Below are 18,238 nucleotides of genomic sequence, written 5' to 3' on the forward strand. Positions count from 1 at the left end.
CCAACAACATTATAGCATTTAAAATTTTTTTAAAAAAAAAAAAGAAAAAATTAAAATTTAGAGAAAAATTGTTACCTCTCAGATTGAAAACTCCACAAAACACCCAGATCTGTGTGAAATCTCGCTTAATCGTCGCAAACAATACTATACCTGTCAACAATGAAGCAAGACCTAAGGTTTTATGTCAAAGATCGAACAAAAATATGACAAAAATGCCAAGAAGTAGGATAGAGAAGCTTTGAGGGAGGTTTGGAGAGGAGAGAGAAAATCCCAAAAATTAGGTTGATAATTGGCACGAAATTTGGCAATCTCATGTATATAGCCGAAAATAGCGATAATTTCGGCGATATATCACGAGAAATCTCCAAAAATATCAGCAATATCTCACAATATCTCATTTTGGCATTCATTTAGGTTCACCTTTCACTGGGTGAATTTCGGCCGAAATTCGGGGAAAGGTTGTACCTTGGGTGGAAGTCACAAACAGAAGGGACGCAATAAAGGAGATAATCTTATTTGTCTACTCTAACTACTTCAGCCACAGTCACCCTATCATGTGCAAAATGCATATTAAAGTCTCCGACCACATGATCATGCGTGTTTTGAATCCACGGGTCAAACCAAAAGGATGTGCTCTCCCCGTTACCCACAACTTTAACAATCAAGGTCTTAAGCACCGGAATCATAGTACGTAGACTATTCCAAAAGGGGGAGCCCGATTTTTTTCCCACCTTGGGATCAAAAATAGTGGTGTTGGGAAAGTATTTGGCTCTAATACACTGGGCCCAGACCGAGGATTGCTCAGTGAGAATTCTCCATCCCTGTTTGAGCAACAAGGCCCTATTCATCATTTCTAAATTTTTGAACCCTAGCCCTCCGTACTGTCTCGGCCTACAACATTTATTCCAGGAAATAAGATTGAGATTCTTACCTTCATTGGCTTTCCCTAGCCAAAATTTTTGGCACACAGAATCCATTGCCTTTCACACCTTTTTCGGGAACAAAACATATTGCATGTGATAAATGGGCACAGCCTGCATCACAGATTGGATCAAAATGGCCCTCCCTGCAAAAGATAGGGAATGAGAGGTAGCTTTGACTTAGAAATCTCCCTCACTTTCTGTCCTTTAATTGCATCAACTATTAATAATGTTATGCTTTCTGATGAACAGGATTCCTAGAGACTTAGCTGCTCAACTGCAAAGTTTCTAACTACTAAGTTAGCTTATAAACAATTGATGAAAACCTCTCAGACATTCAATCTGTTAATTTTATATAAACAATGGTGGTCTTTCTTGTGGAAACTTCACATTCATCCCAAGTTCATTATGTCTTTTTGGCGTTTGCTCAATGCAGGAATTCTAGTTAATGCAGTTCTCACAAAATGGAGTAAGAATCCGGATCGATGTGTGCTTTGTGGTCATAGCGGAGAATTGAGTTGGCATCTTTTCTTCAATTGTGAATGGATGCGAAGAATATGGATCGCAGGGCCACTAGGATTACGGACTGAAATATTACCTTTCTCTGACATTAACAATTACTGTTTTGATTTGTTTTATAACTCTGCATATGAGAAACCTATGCTACGCTAGATTTTCACTGTTATCATCATCACTTGCTACATGGTGTGGCATGTACATAATGAAGTGCTGTTTAGAAAGGCTAACCCAAATCCAGAACGGGTGATGAAAAACATTTATTCTTGGTGTCAAAATCTAAAAATTCACCCACCTGGGATTCTAAGTCATTTCCATCCAAATGTAACTCATGTCATTGAGGTTGAGCATAGTGGGATAATATTCTCACATATGCAAAACTTAGTATCTACGAATCTCACAATATTATTTTGTGCAGGTACAACGCGACAATCAACGAATGAAGTAGGATGCTGCTGGGGGATCATTCATTCAGGAAAAATCATATTTTGTTGCAGTGGCAAACAGGCTGGCGGTTCACTAATATCATTGATAGTTAAAGGATTAATAATAGGGATGCAACTGGCACTAAATCACAAGATCCTAATAGAATCAATAGCAACCAATTGGAAATGCATCAATCAATATTTGCCGAGACCGACTACTCCTTGGCCGTTTGAACTAATCCATGATCTACTATTCTTAGCAACCAAAACACAAGCAATTCCTATTGACACTTCTGACGAATAGGAATTTCTACTGAAGGCTAAACTTTTAGCCGAAGTGGTAATACAAGAACAACAGTCAGGTGAATGGAAGCAGTTAACAAATATTTTGTAATAAGTTTTGTTTAACTGTTTGTATCAACAAAAAAAAAATCTTATTTGTCTACGTTGACTTTAGATATTAGCAATAACCGACACAATAATTGTTTACCCAAAAAAAAGAAAAGTGAAAAGGACGCAATGATTGACTACAAATTTGTACAGATTGAAGATCTCCAAAGTCAAAGAATTGGACTTTTTACCTTGACCGAGCTTCTCTTCAACTCTTCTAAGAAGTGGTCACGAAATTTCTCATGACACTTCACCATATATGAAACTTTGTTTCAAGCCTTCCAAGTTTCAAAACTGCAATTTTTGTTTTAGATGAAGAATAATAGCTTCTATTTTTCTGTTCTCTTCTTCTCTTTTCTGGTGAGTTCTGATGCTGCTCCCACCACAGTTCAAGATTGCAATCCCAACAAGCCAAACTTGTTTCATGTTGGTGTGGTTCTTGATTTGGATTCAGTGATTGGAAAAGTTGCACAACGATGCATCTCCATGGCAGTCTCAGATTTCTATGCTTTTCATCCTAAGCATAACTCAAAGATTGTTCTTCATTTCAGAGATTCAAGAGGAGATGCAATTAGTGCAGCATCTGCAGGTATGTCTCTAACATCCATTTTTATTTTGGGGTTTTCTTGTTAACAACTACTGATTTGTTAGTTGAGAAACTGTCTCCATTGAACAAAGATGAGGTCAAGATATGGCCAGGAACTAGGGAGAAAATTAAATACTCAATTCCCAAAAAATAAAAATTTGTGTCTCACTCAGAGTTGAGTCCAGATCCTCTTCACCTGGGCAGCCGGTCCTCTCATCCACCCATTCTCAGACATTGTCTGGCCATGGTACACGGGTAGGCCTGTGTCAGCCCAACTGTGAGATGGCTGAATGAAGGGACAGGCTGCCCTGGTGGAGGATCTGAATTCCTCTCAGCTTTGATGAACATATTCAAGTAGTTACAGAAATGAAAATTCATCTTTGTCCATTAAAATATCAAAATGAAGAATCTAATTTCTCCACTTTCATGTCTTTTAGTATTAAAAATTTCACTGATACTTCATGCAGCACTGGATTTGATTAAAAATATTGGAGTACAAGCAATTATTGGACCGCAAACATCAGATGAATCAGAGTTCTTGGCTAAGATGGGAAGCAAGGCTAATGTACCCATCATATCTTTCTCTGCTATTAGCTCTTCTCTTTCACCAACTTGGTTTCCTTATTTTATCCGATTTGCTCAAAATGATTCATCTCAAGTTAAAGCCATTACTGCAGTTCTTAAAGCTTATGAATACAAAGAAGTAACTCTTATCCATGATGATAGCCATAGTGGGACAGCAGCAATACCATACCTTATTGATGGCATTCAAGAAATTGGCACTCAAGTTGTTAGACAAATTGTGCTGCACCATGATATGAAAGGGTCAGAGATTGAGGCTATTTTGCACGAATTAGGAGGTAAAACCACCAGAGGAGTTTTCATTGTTCATCTGTCTTTGCCCCTTGGAAATCGATTTTTCTTACAGGTCAAGGAGATGGGGATGATGAAATCTGGACTTTCGTACAAATGGATTTTAACGAATGAGCTTACAGAACTCAGTAAGTACATGAAGACTTCTGTACTTAGTTCAATGAAAGATGTTGTAGGCATTCAAATTCATGTACCATCATCCACACTACACCTAAGATTTATGGCACAGTGGAGGAAGCAATTTGAAAAAGATCATCCAAAGGAGAGATTGGAGCTCAATGTGTACGGGCTATGGGCATATGATGCAACATTTATGACTGCAAAGGCAGTTAATAGAGCTAGTTTGTGCTTAAATGAAAAGCCAACATGGGCACCAGCACTACATTCATCATCAAAAGACCTGTTTAATATGAGTGTTTCAAAGATGGGTTCAGACATTTTGAAACATATCAAAGCAACTAGATACAGAACTGGAGTAAGTGGTGAAATTCATTTAGAGAATGGTGAGTTACAATCTTCCAGCTTTGAGATAGTTAATGTGAGAGAGAAAAGTCAGAAAATTGGGTATTGGAATCCAAGGGATGGTCTGTTTTGGAGTTTTGATTCAATTAGTACTGCAGGAAAGAACGATCTTCGGGCTGTTCAACAGCCCAGATCAGTACTTGATGCTACATCCAGTGAATATGTTTTGAAAATTGGGGTGCCTGTCAAGACAGTGTTTCCTGAATTCATTAACATCAGTCGCAGTCCCAATGCCAAGAAGCCAATTGTGACTGGTTTCTCATATGAAGTCTTTGAAAATGTTATGAACAGCTTGCCATACAAAGGCTCTTATGAATTTTTCCCATATGAGAATGAGAATGGTGATCCTAAAGGAGACTATAACGAACTTATACAAGGAGTATACTACAAGGTGAGCTAAAACATTAGAAGCTGTTCCTATCAAGCTAATTCAGATATTCATTTCTTTTCTTTTTTTCATTCATACATGACTGAGAGGTGAGATTATTAACAGGTATATGATGCAGTTATTGGAGATATCACAATCTTAGCAAATAGATCAAAATATGTTGGTCTCACCCAACCATATACTGTCTCTGGAGTTCGCATGGTTGTGCCTATAAAGGAAGAAGATGACACTGGGAGCTTATGGTGGTTCATGAAGCCATTAACAACAGAACTGTGGTTGACCACAATTCTAATCATTATTTTAAAAGGGTTTCTGGTTTGGATCTTTGAGCGTGGGAAAAACCCTGAATTCCAAGGCACAACTTCAGAGTTGGTTGGAAAGATCTTGTCATATGCTTCCTCCATATATGTTTTCGCAAATCGTAAGTTTCTTGTATATTTTCTTATGAACCAGTATCCCTACAATTATCTGCTTCTGGTTTTAGTCCATTATTTCTGTATGTATGTTTCAGTTTGTAAGGAAAAGAACTCACAGAACGTCATTCTATGCTGCAGAGGAGAAGCTCCAGAGCAACTATTCTAGATTTATTGTGAGCCTGTGGACCTTTGCTGTGTTCATACTTGTGAGCAGTTATACAGCAAATCTGACTTCTATTTTAACTGTTGAGAAATTACAACCGACCGTAACAAATTTGGAATCTATTTATAGAGATGGAAAGCATGTTGGATATCAAGATGGATCTTTTGTGTTTGATCTTCTAAAAAGCAGGGGATTTGAAGAGTCAAGGCTCAGGAAGCTTTCTTCATTAGAAGAATATGCAAATGCTCTCGCAAATGGAAGTGTTTCAGCAATTGTCGATGAAATACCATACATCAATGTCTTCCTTTCGAAGTATTGTCGTCAATTCACTGTTGCAGGACCAACATACAGAACAGGAGGCTTTGGTTTTGTATGTCTCTCTCTCTCTCTCTCCCCCCCCCCCTTTTTTTTACTGTCTAGTGTTAATATTCCTTTTACTGATTTATATACTTTCTCTAATCTAGGTGTTTGCGAAAGATTTTCCTTTTCTAGAGAACATTTCTGAGGCTGTCCTTAACTTTACTGAAGGAGACCATATGAACAAGATTGAGAACAAATGGTTTGGGAATGAAGCATGTGTTGAGCCTCTTGCAACTAATGTAACGTCAAGTAGACTACATCTTCGTAGCTTTCGTAGCATCTACACCATTTTAGGAGTAGCTTCAACCCTAGCATTCATCTTATTCTTTTTCTCTTTTGTCTATAAAAGAATAATGGAAACAAGGAAAACATCTAGAGGACAAGTTTTATGGTGGGCAACTATCATGACATACTACTTCTATAAAAAGGAACCACCAAAACAAAATGAACAACCTACAAGTGGTGAACTGGAGCATGGAATTTCTGAAGGCCCTACTGGTTCTTATATGATTGAGCTCACTCCAAACAGCAGTGAAGATACAAATAGAGACAGAGGGTAAAAAAGGTTGTATCCAGTGCACAAGGCTCCTATGTCTAATAGGGTCTAAGCATGAAATTTCTGGAGGACTTGCGAATCTTATTTGGTTGAACTTGCTTCAAACAACAAGAAAAGTACAAGTACAGCCACAGAGTAAACAGGTTGATTAATGGAAACAGTTGATGTGGAGGTTGAATGATGTTATTAGAGAATAGGACTTGTATTACTGTATATGATCATTATAGCATGTAATTTAATCCTTATGATCTCTATTATTGAGGTCATAAGATTGATTTGTTAAGTGACATTCTCTCACATGATATTTGTTTTGTCACAAATGAAGTTGAACCACATCAGCTAAGGTATCATTGCTATGACAGTGAGGTGTCCAGAAATTGTTAAGCCTTCGGATCTTTGAAGATGATCTGCAAAACAGGGTTAGACATGGCCAGACCACTGAGGTCGGGAGGCCACCTCTGAAGCTTAAGTCAGTCGCTGAACTAATCACAATGCTCTGGTTGAATGCAGAGTCTAAAAATGAATACGAATAGTAGGGAAACGATTCAGATACCTCTGGAGTGAGTGGATCACTCATTTATATAGACGTTACCTCCAATTTTCGATCGTTAAGTGAATTCTCGATCTCTTCAGATGACCATCCGATCGTAGGGTTTTGCCGTAGATATTCGGGGGTGCAGGTAGTTACCGTTCTTAGAACGATTCCCTCTTCGTCTTGATGATAGTTGCTTCCTACAAGTTAGCTCTGCCTACCGCAAGATTCGGGAGGTCGTTTGTGACCGATAGCAATAGTGCGGCACCCTCATCCGATCGTGAGATTAGGTTAAGGTGGGTCCCGATTGTGGTCTAACCGGAACGGAAGGTTTGAACTTGGTGGTTCGGTGCAATTTTCTTCGTATCATTTGCCCCTCAAACCGAGAGTTCAAGCAACTCCGTGGAATGCTTGGTCTAGTTTTGCTTTTTTACCAAACATGAGTGAAGACGAAAGTCTTTACATGTTAAGATATCTTCGCATTTAATGCTCCTGACACCTACTCCAGCAAGGTGCCATCGAGCCGATCTAACGCCTCGCTCCCTGTGCACAGTGCACCACGTGGCAATCGAGGAGGTGCGGACATTGTGTCTTGTCGTTCGAACCGTCGTGTCTCCAGTTTTTATCATCATTGCTAAAAATTTTGAACCGTCGTTGATTAATGATCTTTGATATGGGTCGTTTGTTCGTTTTACTTGAATCAACGTATGATCTTGTCCGTTGGTTAAATTCAATCTCATTGGTTCATTTGAATTTTGAATCCATAAAGAGCTCCTCTTACCTCATTTCTCCTTTTCACTTCTTTGCGCTTTTGTTTTCACTCCAGAAATCGCTCTTGCTTTGAAGCTTTCCTGCTTGAGTTCCGACGAATCTTTAGTTTCAGCTTTCACGATTCGATCCTTGCTTTTCCAATTTTTCTAAGATCACTAGTAAGTTCACTCTCCTTGCTTTTGTTATATCTTCTTTCTTGTTTCTTTTGTTTTGCATTCGGACAATCTACTTCACTTATGCTAGTCTTTCTTCTTTTTCGCTACAAATCCTTATTGTTCTATGTTTTCTTTATGTAAAAATGGGTAGTGGTAGAACTTCAAATGACAATTCTATCGATCGTATGATTGAGGGAGAGGAATCTGCCGAGCAAAGAACTCCTACTGCTTTAGTTGAATTTTCTGGTGATCGGGACCATAGGGTTACCGAACACTGGCTACAATCTTCCCCTTCTAGCCCAAGGGATCCACCTGGGAATGCTCTTGAAATTCAAAAGACTTCCTCAAAGAAGAGGAAAGCTCCTAAGAAACCGATGGTGGGGAGTTCCCGACCATCAAAAAGACCTTCTACCAACCCCTCAGACTATGTATCTGAGATTCGTCTAGCAGACCTTAAGGGTCTTTATTCTAATTATTCAATTCCGCCTTCCAATGTTCTTCGTGCCCCGAACGCGGAAGAGAGAGTTAACTTCAATCCTCTAGGGGAGTTCTCTGTTTACGTAGAATCCTTTAAGAGTGGGGTTCGATTTCCTTTTTACTCTTCCGTAATTGCTGAAATCCTCGACCATTGGGAGATTTGCCCTAGTATGCTTCTCCCGAATAGTTGGAGGCATATTATTGGTTACCTGGGGCTCTATCAAGAACTTGAATTAACCCCTTCCTTAGGCATTTTCTGCCATTTTTCTAGTTTAAGTAAATCAAATCCTCCCGAATGGGTGTTCTTTTCCAAACGCCTGAAGAATGACTTGAAATGGCAAGGGGGAATTCTTGCCGAAGGTACCTACCCTTCCAATCACAAGGAATGGCAGAACAGGTTTGTTTTCTGTAAGGCTCCCGAATCCGATCTGAACTTCCCGATTGGATGGACAAACCCGGACTCCTTCACTAGTATCAATCGTTCTTCTCCTCTTTCTGATTCTGATAGGAAGGTAGTTCAGGTCATTAAAGTCATTCCTCCACGCATGGAAATCCATGGGCACACCATGGAATACGAAGTGATTCTCCGTTACTAGGGGTTGAGCCACGGTGAGCGCTCGAAGCCCTATCATTTTTATCTGCATTCCCTTATTGTTCTTACATTAATTTTGACTTTCCTTTGATCAATGCCTCCCAAGTTCAATCGTGATGCTGTCAGATCTCGGCCCAGCCAGAAAGTTGCCACTACTGAAGAAAGGGTTTCCCGCAAGGAGAAAGATAGAGAAGTTCTCGCGGATTCTCCCATCCCGAAGGGGGCTTCCTCTGCTATCTCCTCGAAGGGGGTAGTTTCTTTCCTGAAGGGGCTTCTGAGAACAAGCTGGATCATGCTGCCAAAGGAAAAGAGACGGTGGAAGTTGTGGAGTCCACTCGTGATGATGCCGCTCTCGTCAAGAGGAGACGAGAAGTGACTGATGATACTGCTTCCAAAAGAAGCAAAATTGAGGGGGAAATTTATGTCCCCAAATGGAAAGTGAACCTTCTGGACCCGATCCTCCTAGACACAGATGTGTCAATTGACTGGGCTGTCAAAGCTAGGGCGCCGAGCGACTTGAGGGATCTGAACAAGGTGCCCGATGATGAGTTGGTGAATTCCAACATTAGGTATATCCCGATTCTTTATCTTTTCTTTTGGAAAAATTCACTGTACTTTATGACTTATTCTTGAATGTTTCTTTGCCGTAGAGTCCTTATTGAGAACTTCCATCGAGATGGAAGCAAATATGAGGGTTGGCTGCCTGAGCGCTTGGGCAAAACGCAATAATAATATTGCTGAGAAAAGGCTAGGGGAGGTCTCGAAGCTGAAAGAGGAGACTACCCGACTGCGTTCTTCTGTCGGGGAATTTGTGGTGGCCAAGTCCCGAATGGAGGAGATGGATAGGGAGTTGTTTCAACCTCAGAGGCCAAGATTGGTGATCTTATTCGGGAGAGGCAGGAATTGGAGGAAAAGCTAGAGGCTACTATTGCTCCCAAGCATCCCGAAGATCTGAAACCAGAGATTTGGAAGGCTTGTGTCAACAAGTACCTGAATAGTAAGCCGTTCTATGATTTTCTTAGCCTATATAACTTGGTGGCATATCGGGAGGGCATCCATGACGTTTGGAAGAGCATATTGGCGTTAAATCCTGCTTTTCCAATCAAGGAGCATAAAGACGTTATTTACGAAGAGGTCTTTGAGACACTGCAGCAGCCTATCGTCAGTTGGGTCTTGGAGAAGAAAAACCCTGCTCCAACCAATCTGAACGTTGAGGGGTATCTTAGTGATTCTCCTCCTATAACTCCCGAATGAGAGGGTACGGAGGAGAACATTGCCCATCCGAACGCCCAAAATCAAGCCCCAACAGATCATACTTTCGAAGCCATCGGGGACCAAATCCCTGATCCTTTAACAGACTTGTAGAAATTTGTTTTTTTAAAGCTTTTATAAGAATCTTTTTGTAAGGGCATTGGCCCCCCTTTTGGGCCTTTGATATCAATGAAAACTTCTTTCCTTCTGACATTGTTTGTCATAATCTGCTCAAGATATAATTGTAGTCTTTTTTAGCCCTCCTTTGGGTGTAAACTCCCGAAGCTTCGTTGTTAATGCATTCACAGAATTCCTTCCCGAATGAATCCGCTGGCTGTTGGTGAACGTTACTTAGCCGCTTGTCTTGAGGTAAGTTCCTAATGATTAGGTCCTGGAACTTTTATTGATCATGTACCCGATCCCTTCAATAACGAGTGCCCTTTCAGGACTTCGAATTCGTCCCTTGATGTATCGTTCGAATATTTTGCGGTCGAGAATTCCGAACCTTTGCTTCCTCAAACGATTTGTTTGCGTAACCTTCATTTAGGAAGTTCAAATGTTGCCTCGCATTAATTGCTTTGATTGACGGTGCACTTCTCGAGTCAGCCATCTTCGTAACCGGCACCGAAATCACCATGTGGGTGGATTTGACAAGTTCAAGTTCTTTTTCGAAATTTGAAAAGTTGCCCATTGGCCACTATTGATCTTTCAGTATTTGAACTGTCATTGATCCTCCACCCTTGATTTGCCTTGTGCGAGTCTCTTCATTTTTCCTTTGAGGCTATTTAAACCCTCCTTTGCTCTTCTTTCTCTCATTTCTTCATGTTTGGAACTTTTCAATCATACAAAGTTCAAAGCTTCTCTACCTCAGTGGCTGAGGACTTGAAGAACTGTAGAAGACTTGTTGCTTACTGACTAAACAAGTAAGTCTATTCTTCTATGATTGTTTTCTTGGCATTCTTGAAGAAGTTCTATCGCTTTTCTTCGTCCACCTACTGGTTCTATCATTTTCCTTCAGAAGAGTTGTAATCTCTATTAACCTTTTCTGGTTTTCAGAGTGTACGGATCTTCTCATGTCAAAAAATTTCTTTGACAGTGAACATGACTTGTGTTTTTGCTTCAGTTGCAGTGTCTTCAAAACATAATTCAGAGGATGTTTCCAAGGATGCTTTTACCCCTAAGGCGTCCACTTCTTTTGCACCAAAGAAGCGTTCATACTTTGGCGAAGAAATCTACAGACCTTCCTGGAAGTTGAAAAGGTCTGATAGAGTGACGGGTAGTCTTGACAAAGCAATAGAATGGTGTACTCTCGTCCAAACACCAGCCGAAGCCCTTGATTCTGTTCCCGACGATGCATTTGTTAACTCATTAGTAATGTGAGTCTTCTGATTTGAAGTTACTCTCTCTTTTATATATATATATGCGTTTCTGATTCCCAAACAAATCTCTCGATGCTGCAGGAGTATTGTTGATAACTTCCACAAACAGGTGGAGGCATCCTATCGGATTGGGAGAATGCATTCTGATCTTTCCAAGCTTAGGGCAGAGTCTTTGGCCAAGGATCGGGAGATTGAGCGTCTTCAAGACAGACTTTGGGAGGAGGTCAAGGTAAGGAATATTGAGATCATGCGTCTTTTCAAGGATTTGGATGTTGCTAAGGGAAGCATCCGTGGTTTTGAGCGGAGGATCATGAGGCTTTTAGGGGAACTAAATGATTCCGAAGCATAGGTTGCCGAACTGCGGAATCAAATAGCTCCTCCTGATCTCGAATGTATTCCTACCGAGACTCGGAAGGCTTGCATCCATAAGTATTTGGACAGTAAGCCTTTTTATGACTTGTTGGGCATTTTCAATACTAAGGCTTACCGAGAGGGTCAAAACGAGGTTTTCACATCTATTCTGAGGAGAGACCTAAACTTCGATACGGCTCCCCATCAGAAACATTGTCATCTCAAAGTCTTCTCCAAATTACATCTCCCTCTTCCCCATTGGACCGAAGACATTGTAGATCCGCCCGTTGCCAACCCGGATGTAACGCTCTATTTTGACGATTCTCCTCCTATGTCTCTGATTGAGGAAGTGGTTGAAGAAGAGGGAAGAAGAAGGCGTCCCGAATGCCAATTCCATGGGCACCAATCTTTTTTCCACATCAATCGGAGAGGCTACGGGAGACAAGGTCTAGGGCTTGTCATTTGGCACGTTCTTCATTACCTTTATTTGGCGGGAGCTTACGGAACTCTTCGCAATGACCGAAGATGAAGTTCATATGCCAAACGAAGGGCTTGAGGTCTAGAAAACCTAGACGAAGGGTATGGAATTACTCCTCCCAGCCGTTGGTCAAGCTCTTGTTCCTGTTAGAGAAATGTTCATCCTTTCAGATACTATCTTCGCCCGAACGAAGGATCTTTGACGACATCCGTCTTTGCATCAGATTCACCTTGTACCAACCGAAGAGGCTAACTTGTTGACATTCGTCTTTGCATCGAAAGCAATTTGTAATTGAGATACGAAAATATCCTTAGTTTTGTAAAGGTTGGCCCTGTTGGCTCTTCTACAAATATAAAAAAAGAACTTATTAAAGAACTTTCATTTTCATCTTGATATTTCCCGATTGTGACTAGCGTATTTCAACCTTCGGGAGTCAATATGGCCTAACTTTATTATTGGTTTTCCAATGTAAGACTTCGATCTAACAATTCCTTGGAATTTTTTCGAAGTGTTAGAAGGACTCATTTGGTGTTACCCGAAGCCTTTTACCTAGAAAATTCCTTGAATTTTGTAGGCATTCGAAGGTTCTATTCGGTGTTAACCGATTCCCTTTACCTTAAAAAATTCCTCATAATTTTTTTATAGGCATTCAAATGTCCCATTCGGTGTTCCCGATGCCTTGGACCTAGAAAATTCCTTAGAATTTTCTAGGTGTTTGAAGGTCTCATTCGGTGTTACTCGAAGCCTTTTACCTGAAAATTCCTGGGAATTTTTGAGGCGTTCGAAGGTCTCATTCGGTGTTACCTGAAGCCTTTTGATTATAGATATCATTCCTTATGCTTTGTGTTGCCCCCAATCAAAAGATTTGGTAGTCGAAATCCAAAATTTGCATTGAATAACTATCAATCTTCTACATTAAAATTGAATAAATTTGAATTAGCTAAGAAAAATATTTCTTCAAATGTCTCGCATTCGACGATCGGTTGAGCTTGCATTCTGTTGCCAAATGCTTTAACTTATAAGCTCCCAAGCCCACTTGCTTTATAATCATGTATGGTCCTTCCCATGCGGGGTCCAGCTTCCTTTGGTGGCCTGGGTTTGATGCTGGAGTGTTCCTTAGGACCAAATCTGCCACTCGGAATTGTCGATGGTTCACTCGTGCATTGTAATGAGACGTTGTCTTCCAATGGTATTGCTGAGTTTGAGCGACTACCTTTTCTCGAACTTCATCCAACAATTCTAAGCTATCTAACAAACCTTGTTCGTTCACCTTTTCTTCACACTCCCTTTCCCGAAGGGTTCCTGCCATTACCTTGACCGGTGCTAATGCTTTTGAACCGTACGTTAACTTGAACGGAGTTTCTCCAGTGGGTGTTCGAACAGTGGTTCGGTATGCCCAAAGGTCATTCAGTAATTCTTCCACCCGCAAGGTTTTATTGGCTTCTAGCCTTTTCTTGATTCCGTCCAGCAATGTTCAGTTCGTCACCTCCACTTGGTCGTTACTTTGAGGAAATGCTACTAACGACATCCGATGCTCAATCATGTAATTATTGCAAAAGAGTTCAAACTGAGGATTATAGAATTGTGTTCCGTGGTCAGTTACAATTATTTTTGGAATCCCGAACCGGTGGATAATTGATTCCAGCACGAATTTTTCCATCTTTTTCTCTGTGATTGAGGCTAAAGGAGCTACTTCTACCCATTTGGTGAAATAATTGATTGTAACGATTAGGAATTCTCTTCCTCCTGATGCTTTCGGGAACTTTCCCATTAAGTCATTTCCCCACATTGCGAACGGAATCAGATTAAGGATTGATGTTAAGATCGTGGAAGGCAGCTTTGGCACGTTCAAATTCACTTGACATTGACTGCAAAACCGAAAGTACCTGGCACGTTCAAATTCACTTGACATTGACTGCAAAACCGAACGTACCTGGCGGCATCTTCTTGTATCTTGGGCCAATATAACCCATGCCGGATGATCTTATGTGCTAGCGCCCGACCGCCCATATGGGCTCCGCAGATTCCTTCGTGAACCTCTGCCAATGCAATTTCGGCTCCTTCTGGCCCAATACATCTAAGTAAAGGTCCAGCAAGGGACCTTTGGTACAACCTCCCATGCTGAATTGTAAATCTTGCAGCCCGAATTCTAATGGATCGAGCTTCTTTAAAATCTTCGGGAAGTTTGTTATCTCAAATGTATTCAACTATCGGATCCATCCAGCACCTTTTACTTTCTATGTAAGATACTCTGTTTGCTTTAGCGCTAGGGAATGCCAATTCCTTAATGTAGACCGATGGTCCTAAGGTTTTTCCTTAGCGTTGGCCAACCTGGAAAGTTCATCCGCTACAGTGTTCTCCTTCCTGGGTACCTGACACACCTTAACATCTTTGAAATCTTTCCAGAGGGTTCGGACCAGCTCTTGGTACTTTTGCAATCGGGGCTCTTTTATCCCGTACTCTCCTTCCACTTCATTGACTAGTTGGGATTCGCTATATATTGTTACTTCCACTACCGCCAAAGCTTTAGCGAGTCAAAGCCCTGCAATGGAGGCTTCGTATTTTGCCTCATTGTTACTTGCTTCGAATCCGAATCTCAGAGCACATCTAATAAGAAACCCTGCTGGACTCTTTAACAAGACACCTGCCCCCGATCCATATTTATTGCTAGAACCATCAACATATACATACCACATACTCAGGAGGGGTGGTTCGTTTTCCTCCTCCATTGGTGTAGTCGATTCTACTATAAAATCAGCCAAGGCCTGTGCTTTTATAGAGTTCGGGGCTTGAAGTCCACTTGGAATTCCCCCAACTCTACTGACCATTCAACCATTCTTCCAGATAAATCAGGTTTAAACAGAACCTTTTTGAGAGGGAAGTTAGTCAATACCTCAACCACATGAGCCTGGAAGTATGGTCTTAGCTTTCGAGCCACTATCATAAGCGCCAACGCCTGCTTCTCGATCTCCGAATATCTCATTTCCGAATCCAAAAGTATATGATTGACATAATAAATAGGCCACTGCTTTTATTCCTTTTCCCGAATGAGAACTGCACTTACAACCAATTGTGAAGTTTCCAAATATACTTGAAAGGTTTCTCCCTTCTCAGGTCGAGAGAGCAAAGGTGGGTTCCCGAGCCTAGACTTTAGTTCCTCAAATGCCTTCTGGCATTCATCCATCCATCGAGCCTCTTTACTTCCCCTTAAATCTGTCAGGGCTTTGGAGAAAGGTAAGCATTTTTCTCCCGATTGTGAACTGAATCGGGTTAATGCCGCTATATGTCCCGTTAGGCATTGCACATCCCAAACAGTCGTTGGAGGCTCCATGTTGATCAAGGCTTGTATTTTGATAGGGTTGGCTTCAATTCCTCTTTGAGAAACCATGAACCCTAGGAATTTCCTGAAGATAATTCGAAGGCGCATTTCTCTGGGTTTAGCTTCATATGGTATTTTCTTAAAACAAAAAATACTTCTTTAAGATCTACAATTGCCCTGCCCTTTGGACTTTTTATAAGCATATCATCTACATATGCTTCCATACTTTTTCCAATCAGCTCACTAAAGATCTTGTTCACGGCCCTTTGGTAGGTGGCCCTTGCATTTTTCAACCCGAACGGAATGACTTTGTAGAAATAACTTTTCCGATCGATCATGAAGGCCGTGAATCTCTCATCCTCCTTATTCATCAGGATTTGATTGTATCCCGAATAGGCATCCATGAAACATAATGTTTCGTAACCTGCGGTTGTATCGATCAAAAGATCTATCTGGGGGAGCGGATAGCAATCCTTCGGGCACGCCTTATTAAAATATGTGTAATCAGTGCACATTCTCCACTTCCCGTTTGATTTTTTCACCATCACGACATTAGCCAGCCATGTTGGGCACTCTATGGTTTTGATACAGCCCGAACTCTTCAACTTCTCAACCTCTCCTCTGATTGCCTCATGCTTTTCAATCGAGAAGTTTCATCTTCTCTGAATTACGGGTTTGACGTTTGGGTTGATCCAGAGCTTGTGTTCAGCTACCGCTCCGTTAATTCCTGGCATATCATCGGCTGACCATGCAAACACATCTATGCTTTCCCGAAGGAAAGCCTTCAATTCTTCCTTGAAACTTTCTGGTTGCTCAAACCCAATGTGAGTAGCTTTTGCTTCGTCTCCTGGCTGCAATAGGTTTAGTTCTAACTTTTCCATGGGTTCGGGCCTTTGCATGGCATCTTCATCCTGATCGTCTCTTACCTCAATTGGTAAGGTTGTGGCCTTTTCAAGTCCAACCTTATCTTTGAGATATGCTACATGGCACTATCGGGAAAGCCTCTGATCCGAAGTTACTTGACCAATTCCCTTTTCAGTTGGGAACTTTATCTTCATATGCCTAGGGGAAACTATCAAGCCTAGCTTTGTTAATGAAGGCCTGCCGAGAATGACATTGTAAGTAGGGAGGTCCCAAACGACCAGGAAATTTACCCGAATAGTGGATTCTTTCGGGAAATTCCCCACCGAAAGGTCCAACTGAATTGATCCTTTGGCTACGGCTGACAAATTGGCGAATCCATAAAGATGTGTGGATGATGGCTTCATTAGGTCTTGCTCGACTTTTCGCTTCTGATAAGCTTCATAAGCAGGAGGTCGGATGAAGATCGTGTGTCAACTAGGACTCTGTGCACCTCTCGTCGTCCAATTTCCACTTCTATTACTATTGCATCGTCATGAGGTAGGAACACACCCCGTTCGTCTTCTTCATCGAACATGATGGGATTCTCCTCTAATTTCTTCCGTTTCTGAGTTTCTCTTGGTCCCACAAATTTGGATTTGGCCTTTAGCTTTCTTAGAGACTCGGGTTTGGCACCCCCAAATTGACCAGACTTTCTTGCCCTCATACTCATGAACAAAATGGGGTAGTTGAATGTCGATATCAGCATATTGTGGAAATTGGATTGACTTTATTAGCCTATTCCTCTTGCCCTAAGAAATTTTGGATGCATGCTTTTGAAACTGCTGTTTTTTTTTTTTTTTTTAATCGATCGGTTACCTACCCAAGTGTTGTGCAATACTTCTCCTCACTTCAGGTTATTTAAAGTCCAACCCGACTATGACTCTTTGAGGACTTTTGGTTGTGCATGCTTCCATGTTTGAGGTCTTACAACAAAAATAAGTTGGAATGTCAATATACTTTACATGTTTTCTTGGGATATAGTTCCCGCCATAAACGTTGAAATTCTGGTTTCTCGCCATGTTGTCTATGATGAGCGGCGATTTTCTTTCCTTATCAGTGAAGTAACCCCTTTCTCTACCCCACCACTTCCCTCTCCCTTAAGGTCTCCTCCAAAATTGCACAACTCCACTGTCACTCATCCACTTCCCTACATATTAGGGACTCCATCTAGGATGGCATCTCCTGGAGAGTCCTATTCCTCTCCCCCTCTCACTAGCTCCCACTCCACCTCTAACTCCACTAGGAATCCATCTTCAACTCCACATGTTCTGGAGTCTCTCCCTCTCCCTTGGCTGAACCCTCTCCACCTTCCCGTACCTTGGCTGAATCTCACTCTCCTATTAACCTTATCATTGACCTTTCCTATTACCCTATGAAACCCTACCTCCCTCTACTTCTCATCCTATGGTCAATAGTCATCCCATGATCAAAAAATTAAAAACAAACCCTAAAGCACTCCTCTTCTCTTCCCAACTTGAGCATCCCCACCTAGAGCCTACCTCTTTTACCATTGCCAATAAATACTCTCAATGGCTAAAAGTTGTGGATGAGGAATTTACTCCATTATTAAAGAATGAGACTTGGTTTTTAGTTCTACCATCTCCCTCTCACAATATCATTGGTTGCAACTGGGTTTTTTTTGGGTCAAAAGTAAGATAGATGGATCCATTGACAGGTACAAAAGCCGCTTGGTGACTAAGGGGTTCAATCAACAAGAGGGCTTGGACTACCTTGAAACCTTTAGTCCTGTGGAAAAACACACTACCATTCAGTTGGTCTTAGCTCTGGCAGTCTCTTGTTGTTGGCCTGATAAACAATTGGTACATTCAAAATGCTTTTCTCCATAGTTTTTTGACTGAAATTGTATAAATGAAGCAACCTCCTGGCTTTGTTGATTCACTTCACCCTAGTTATG

The 18,238-nt window shown here is 41.2% G+C and overlaps 1 protein-coding gene across 1 annotated transcript; it reads left to right on the plus strand.

The window, feature by feature from the left end:
- Positions 1-2,518: 2,518 nt before the first annotated feature.
- Positions 2,519-6,563, plus strand: LOC149023848 (glutamate receptor 2.7-like). The gene is made up of 5 exons (XM_089142850.1): positions 2,519-2,840; positions 3,305-4,623; positions 4,726-5,041; positions 5,175-5,569; positions 5,664-6,563. The coding sequence occupies exons 1-5, from the start codon at positions 2,564-2,566 to the stop codon at positions 6,117-6,119; spliced, it is 2,763 nt and encodes a 920-aa protein (XP_088998976.1). The 5' UTR covers positions 2,519-2,563; the 3' UTR covers positions 6,120-6,563.
- Positions 6,564-18,238: the final 11,675 nt, after the last annotated feature.

Source organism: Hakea prostrata, chromosome 2, assembly GCF_041222555.1.
Source record: "Hakea prostrata isolate BN-2017 chromosome 2, UWA_Hpros_2, whole genome shotgun sequence".
NCBI lineage: Eukaryota > Viridiplantae > Streptophyta > Magnoliopsida > Proteales > Proteaceae > Hakea > Hakea prostrata.